Source organism: Daktulosphaira vitifoliae, unplaced genomic scaffold (assembly GCF_025091365.1).
Source record: "Daktulosphaira vitifoliae isolate Bord-2020 unplaced genomic scaffold, ASM2509136v1 Scaffold_1, whole genome shotgun sequence".
Classification (NCBI taxonomy): domain Eukaryota; kingdom Metazoa; phylum Arthropoda; class Insecta; order Hemiptera; family Phylloxeridae; genus Daktulosphaira; species Daktulosphaira vitifoliae.
In genome coordinates, this window is record NW_026099572.1 from 58,639,677 (window position 1) to 58,647,579 (window position 7,903).

At 30.1% G+C, this 7,903-nt stretch overlaps 1 protein-coding gene across 4 annotated transcripts in view; it reads left to right on the forward strand.

Annotated features, from left to right (window-relative positions):
* The first annotated feature begins 1,762 nt into the window (after positions 1 to 1,762).
* LOC126908132 (uncharacterized) overlaps positions 1,763 to 7,903 on the forward strand; it is a 34,160-nt gene continuing 28,019 nt past the window's right edge. For all 4 annotated transcript variants that reach the window (XM_050690037.1, XM_050690029.1, XM_050690045.1 and 1 more), the window contains exon 1: positions 1,763 to 1,925. In XM_050690037.1, coding sequence (XP_050545994.1) covers positions 1,830 to 1,925 — 96 coding nt within the window. In that variant the 5' untranslated portion in view covers positions 1,763 to 1,829. The remainder of the gene's footprint in view (positions 1,926 to 7,903) is intronic.

Consider the following 7,903-nt stretch of genomic DNA (forward strand, 5'->3'; position numbering starts at 1 on the left):
ACTGCAGTAGAAAACAAGTGTTATTATTATTGCTATTGTTGTAATAAAGTACCGCGATAAGATAGTACGCGGCCGCCCTATATTATATGGCAGCGAGTGAACAATAATATTAACGGTTACCTGGGAATCGGCCGCTTTGACAAGGTCAGACGAAAATATACTATTTTTATCTACCAAAAGACTGTAACTATCAGCCGGAAATTCACTTCTTGTCGATATCAATAAGGTCTTTATAACAAACTGTAACCAACACTTTTAAACGACAATACTTACGCGGATTATATTAGATAAACTGCTCTCACTTTATTTTTTATAAAAGAAAATTTTCCCAGAGACCAGACTAAATCTAATCCCGCTAACACGTAACTGTGAATGACCCAGGTAAAAATTCACTGCTGTCACCAGTGAAATTCGTTCAAATAACTATATGAACTATCAAATTTGTAAGGGAGACTTCACCGTTTCATGTTAAAACTAAAATCAATAGTATGAGCCAGCAATAGTATGGACGCACAAGTTGTTACAATTAAATGTGTTTCACAACGAACGGAAAACGGAACTAGGTGACACACAAAAAGAAAACGCAATAGCCACCTTAGTAAAGACTATGTTATCTTAGACACACTTATTTTTGTCTACTGCCGTCATGTATACTCACGGCTCTGTATAAGTATATATCTATCTAGTTAACACGTCAACAAAAATAAAATTAAGTCACACAATAGAACTTGCACTTCAGTGGAAAAATCACATAAAAATGATCAAACCGCTAAGGTCAGCGTTGGGAGCGAAACAGAATACAATATCCGTAATCCATACTCGGCGGCGGCCTTATTTCGGTGTCAAGGGCGGGGAGACAACCGATTGTCATATTGATAGCTGGACGGCTGATATCGCGAGAAACACGGGTGAGCGCCAGCCTAGTGCGACGGGCGGTGCCGTGTCAAGTCTCTAAATTCTTCTTTTTTAAATTTTTTTTTGTTCAAATTGTTTTATGCATAGAAATTTCATCATCTACAAATAACGAGAAAAATCAACTTTCCTCATTTCATATTTATTTATAAATCTCCCTAGTGCTCCCCTAGTTTGAGTAACTTTTAAAATTTCCAATACTTTTTATTCGTAATAATTTTTTTGGTTTTGTTATAAAACATTTTTTAATTTGTTGATTTCAAAGTTAAAATTAGAACCTAACGTCGTAAAACAACAATATTATATTGTAAAAATGACATATGTGCAGTAAAAAATAAATTTATGTGTCCATTAAAATTGTTTTCGAAAATTTCATCATTGTTTGAATAATATAACATTAAATACTTAAAAAAAAAAAAAAATTTGAAAACATTATGTATTTTTTAAATCCAAAATGATCATTTTCCCCCAAGCGTTAACTTGCCTGTATTTCCCTAATTTTTAAGTTTAATATGTAAATAATTAGTAAATACTAAATACACAATTAAATTGTGTTAAAATGTTTTTCAATAAATCAGAGCATATATTCGAAATATATTGTTTTTAACATTATAATTATTGATTTAAATTTAATAACTGTATTTACACCAATATAAAAATAAATCTAATAAATTCATAATAACGATTAAAAATAGAAGTAAATTTCAAGATTTTTTACTTCAAGTGTGGTGAAATAAAATTTTATTAATCAAATAATTAATTTTTTTTAAAATTTAATAATGGCATAATATATGACATTTGAACAGCTAAACAAAATTTTAATTTAAAATAGAGTTACAATGAATATTATTTTTAAACATAGCATTAGAAAAATTTAATGTTACATAGTTTTCATTTGTTTAAACTATTTTCAAGATATGCCGTTATCAACATATAATATTTTATTAAAATTAATTTATTTTATTTTTTTGATTTCTAACGTTTATTGCCTTAAAAGTAACGAATCAGAATCAGTAAGTATACTATCTTCATTATTAAAATAACATAGAATTTGGAATTGCATTTTTAGTTAATAATACTGTTATACATGACTATAAAAAATATATATGTGTATTTTTGTTAACTTTCTGTTGTTTTTATTAATACAATATAGCTTGTTATAATATTATAAACTTTAAATTGAAAATTTGATCAAATCACAGGTTTAATCTGATTTTTTATAGATTTAGGTTTAGTGAATTGATTTTGTTCAAAACAGTTTATTATAATTTTACATTAGAACAATCATCACAAGAAGTTATGGCAGTCTAAAAGACACTATGTACGCTATATAGCAAAAACATATTAGTTCTTAGTGATTTTGTTTAAAATTGAAATTTTCAGAATTGAATCTTAGTATTTAATTGAATAAAATAAAAACTACATTAAAAGTATTATTAATATAAAAACTAAAAAATATTAAAAATATTTAACTCAAAAGCCACAAAAAATTACTGAAAATTCGCGGATACGTATTTCGTAAACAATGTTACCATTATCAACGCTAAACACAATATTTTTTATTAGTATTTTTCTCAGATATCTTCTACTTATTTTTCCTTGCCTTTATCCTAAGTACTTGAGATACGCTAACTTATCCTAAACTTCTACTTAACACGATCTCCCACATCAAATACGTACATATCAGCCATCATTTAGTTCTCAGAAATTATTTTATAAATTATATTGATAATTTATTTTTCAAGAACTAAAACAAATATAATTAGTTTAAAATTAAGTTTAAATTTAAAAATCTCATGTTATGTACTATAAGCTAAAATAATGATAGCATAGTGGGGTTGCGGCATATTATGGGCATAGGATATTTGGGACATGTATAGATGATATCTGACAGTGATTAAAATCACTATCATTAAAACACTTCGATGCAAATCTGTAAATAGTGTTTACAAAAGCAACATCAACTCCTATTTCCTTAATTATATAATGATTAGTAGGTTTTAGATTTAAAAGTATAATTTATAAATAAATATTTATTATAGCAATTCAATTAGTATAAGATTGATATTAAATAATTTAGTATTATAATTTTTTGGAGATTTTATAAAAAATATAAAATATTTATTACTTTTATAGCAAACGTTTGTCATAAAAGTTGAATTAAAAGGTTTGATACAATACTTTATTAAAAAATTATTTTTTACTTATGAATAAATATATTGGTCTACAAGGAACTTTCTCTGGAATCAAAAATATACTTTTCAACATCAACTTTTCGCACTATTTTTAAATATGAAATTAGACCTTTTCTATCACTTCAAAGTTTTGATATTATTATTAATTTTTAAAAATTATTATACCAGTAATTTTGATGGCTAGTCGTTCTCTCCACCCCATCGTCGATACAATTTCCACTTCGAATGGGGATTCTTCTTTTTCTTCTATTTCCAATAATCAGTCTCCACAAACTGACATAAAATTATTTAATACAAACTGTACAGTATTGTTAGATTCTGGTGCTACATGTTCTGCTACATCTGAAGAAATTTTTATAACTCTTAGTCGTGAAGTTACCGACGCTAAATTATTACCTATATTACCCATTACTGAAGTTACCGTCTCAACAGCTGTTATTGGAAGGAACAAGAAGGTCCACAATTAAGTTATATTGTTTTTTGCTATAAAAAATTATCTCTTTGATTGTATTTGTCTTGTTGTCTCCCAATTGTCTCTACCTATTATCTTTGGTGAAGATTTTTTGTGCAAATATTTTGTTGTTTTAGATTATCATCATCATATAATTAAATTCATGTCATTGGACATTGAAATTTTCTGCNCATTGGACATTGAATTACCATTTAAATCTTCTGTTTTACTCAATAAGAATAAGTCTAATTTGTCTTCAATCAAATTACATGTTTTACCGTCTTCTGTATATTTTTCTGAGTCTGAACAAATTGACTCTGCAATTCAGACAATGTCTCATTTTACACCATCTAATAAAAAGTCCACAGTTTCTATTTTCTCAATGTCATCATCAAATACACTTAGTAATGAAGAAATTCTCAAAGAAGTTGATTCTGTTCAAAATATAAATTCATCTCTACGTTTAAAGTTATTTAACATACTGTGTAAATATCGCTATGTTTTTAATGACCGACCTGGTTTGAATATTTTATATACAGGCAAAATTGATGTCATCAAAGACGAACCATTTAAAGTCAAACCATATCCAATACCCTTTTCACAACGTCCCGCCGTTGAGAAAGAACTCGAACGTATGTTGGAATGGGGGGTCATAGAACGAAGCTCATCACCGTATGCCAACCCTATTATCTGCGTAAAGAAACCAGATGGATCTGTTCGATTATGTTTGAATGGCCGGCGTATAAACAAACTTATCTTACCAATGCGTGATTCATCACCGCCGATTGAAGAAATACTCGCACGATTTTATGGAAAAATGTTTTTCTCTTTGATTGATTTCTCCTCAGGATATTGGCAAGTTGGACTTCATCCATCCGTTCGCAAATATGTCTCCTTTGTATATAATGGACAAACGTATTCTTTCACTAGAGTCCCATTTGGTTTGAATATTTCAAATACCGCTTTTGGAAAAGCTTTAGAAGCTACGTTAGGATGTGGTTCTTTTGATACATTTGAAGGAAGTTCTAGTGACATTCAGTCATATGTGGACGATGTACTAGTCTCTACTGCTTCTTTTGAAGACCACCTGGAAAGATTAGCCGAACTTTTTAATAAAGTACATGAATCTGGCATGACCTTAAAGTTATCAAAATGTAATTTTTTCAAAAACGAGATTAAGTTTTTAGGTCACATTATTACACCTCAGGGTATGACCATGGATAATTCTAAGTTAGAAGCTGTAAAAGACTACCCTATACCTCATAATAAAAAGGAATTACAATCATTTATTGGATTTTGTAATTTTTATCGAAAGTTCCTTGACCATCACGCCTCTCTAATGCGTCCGTTAACTGAGCTAATATCTTCACCATCATGGAAATTCACTGAAGAACACCGGAAACAATTTGAACTTATAAAATCGTCATTTGTCAATGTCGTCCTAGTACATCCAGATTTTAATTCTGAGTTCTATATTCAAACTGACGCATCCAAACTCGGTTTAGGTGTTGAACTGTTTCAAACAGACATATTTGGTAATCGGAATACCATTGCATTTGCAAGTCGTGTTTTAAACTCTGCGTAACAGAGTTATTCTATCACGAAATGGAATTACTGTCAATAGTTTTTGCTTGTACAAAATTTCGAATTTTTTTGCTAGGACATCATGTAAATGTCATAATAGATCATCAAGCTCTAGTATTTTTGTTTAGATGTAGACTTCGCAATGCTCGTTTAACCCGTTGGACTCTTTTATTACAAGAATTCGATTTACACATTCAATATTGTCCAGGAAATCTGAATATTGTTGATGCTCTATCACGTAGTCCTATTGGTAGGGATGATATGATTGTAGAACCTATGCCCCGTCTTATGACTCTTAAAATTCAAGTGCCACCTCAACTTCCTGACAACATTAAAAATATGTTACACTCTATTGGAATTGACCAGAGAGCTGATTCTAAACTATTGAACGTTATAAAGAAGTTATCGATGTCACCAGTTCCAGTTATATTGTTTAAATTTTATATTATTTATAATAACATTTTATTTCGCCGTCGATCACACTCAAGTGACGATTGGTTAATTTGTTTACCATCTAAATGTGTTTTGTCTACTGTTTTATCTATCCATGAGATGTACGGTCACGTCGGATCAAAGAAATGTATAAGTGCCCTCAAAGAATTCTGTATTTTTTCAAATATGGACCGTAAAGTCCGTCATATATTGTCATCATGTGATATATGTCAACGTACTAAACATCAAACTAAAAGAAATGAAGGTCTTATGCAAAGTATAATTGCCGAGTTTCCTCTTCAACGTGTTCTTGTCAACCATTTATATGGTCCTCTACCTATTGGTTGGAATGGCGTATCATACATATTTGTTGTTCTGGATTATTTTACACGTTTTGTTCGACTGTATCCTTTAAAGAAAACTACTGCGTTAGCTATGATCAATCGAATGACTAATGATTATATTGCTACTTATGGAAAGCCGCAGGTTGTAGTGTCAGATCACGCAAAACAATTTGGCAGCCGAATTTAGCAATCACGTTTGATTGAATTAGGCATTTCACCAACCCACACAAATGTGTACCATCCACAATCGATTCCATCAGAAAGAGTTATGCGTGAGTTGGGTCGATTTTTTAGAACATATTGTCATGAATATCACTCTAATTGGCCACGATATGTCCCCTATATTGAATGGGTAATTAACAATACTCTTCACGAAGTTACTGGATTTACACCAAACGAATTGATTTGCCGTGATATAAAATCATCTCCTATAAAGAAAATAATACAGTTTCCTCCAGGTTCAGACTTATCCAGAGAACAGAAATATATAATGGGCCGTGAAATGCAATTGTCCAAATCAAATCAACGAAAACTGCGTCACGATCGTGGTGGCCCTGCTATTTTCTTTGAAATAGGAGATTTAGTCCTCGTTCGTTCTCATAAACTTAGTTCTAGTGTGGACCGAATGATCAGCAAATTTTTTTTATTGTACGAAGGACCATTTGTAGTTACTGATGTTAAATATCAAAATGCATATGTTGTGAACGATCCAGATACGGGAAAACTTCGGGGTACATTTAATGTGATCTTTCTCAAAAAGTACTTGTCTCCAATGTCTACGTCTAGTCTATAAAATTGATTCTATTTTTAAATTAAAATTTTTTTTATTCAATTCTTAATAATAATTTCATATGATTTCATAATCTCACAATGTATATTTGATTGATTTATTTTCAATTTATTTTGTTTTATTCTCTTTATTCTATTTTAATTTTGTTTTTCATGTTTTGTTTGAAGGTTGTGGTCCACTTTGATTGTTTGTTTTCTCTTTTTGAGAAGATTTGTCACGTTGTTTCAAACCTTCTCAAGGGGGGTTTCTGTAATGTCACAAATTCGAAGGTGGACCGTTTATGATTTTTTGTTATGTCTACTTATTTATTTTATCGCGCGAAAGAACCTTTTTTTGACACAGCGGTGTCAACTATTCATTATTTTACCGCTGACCGCTAGATAAGGCGATAAAAGAGAAATATAATTAAAATCGAAAAATATTACAATTTATTTTATACTCTTTTTGTGATGTATTTTTGTATATATTATAATCAGTCACCCCCGTGTACATAAATGTTGTTATAACTGTTTGATATATCGAATTAATTAATATTTTTCTTTACACTGTACAGCTTATAACAGAGTGCAACAGAATTTTAACCATTGATGAATATCAAAAACAGTATTTATTACAATTTGTCAAGGATTATAAATTATAAATGTATATTCTATAATTTTTTTTCTATGATCGCTCATTTCTGAATTAAATACAAAACACTAGAAAAATACCCCTATTGTCCAATTTTCAACCCCGAGTAGGCACGGGTTAAACTTATCTGATTGACGTGAAATTTTTTTTGGTTCGTTTTTACATGTATATACACAAATTTGGGGGGCGAGACCAAGGAATTTCCTAAGTCGAAAAATAAGGACCACCCTAATATATATATATTGTAGTGCGACCCTTGGTAGTTCCTCTAAGGGAATATAAATTAAATAGGAAACTTCAGTACCTAAGTTAGATATAGCCTAGCCAACTATCTCTCGTTGGTCCCTTAGAATACTGTTGACGGGCATTTAGGCTCAACCCCTAAATAGCGACATAACAATTGTATAAATGTGTCTTTTTAAACAATTAAAAACATAAAAATTTGCAACTCAGTTGACCTTGTAAAACATCAAACCAAAATGACAAAAAAATTATATTAACTTTTAGCTTCGATGCGAAGCTGAGAAGGTATTAATTTTACCATGATGTGTTTATTTTTTTTTTT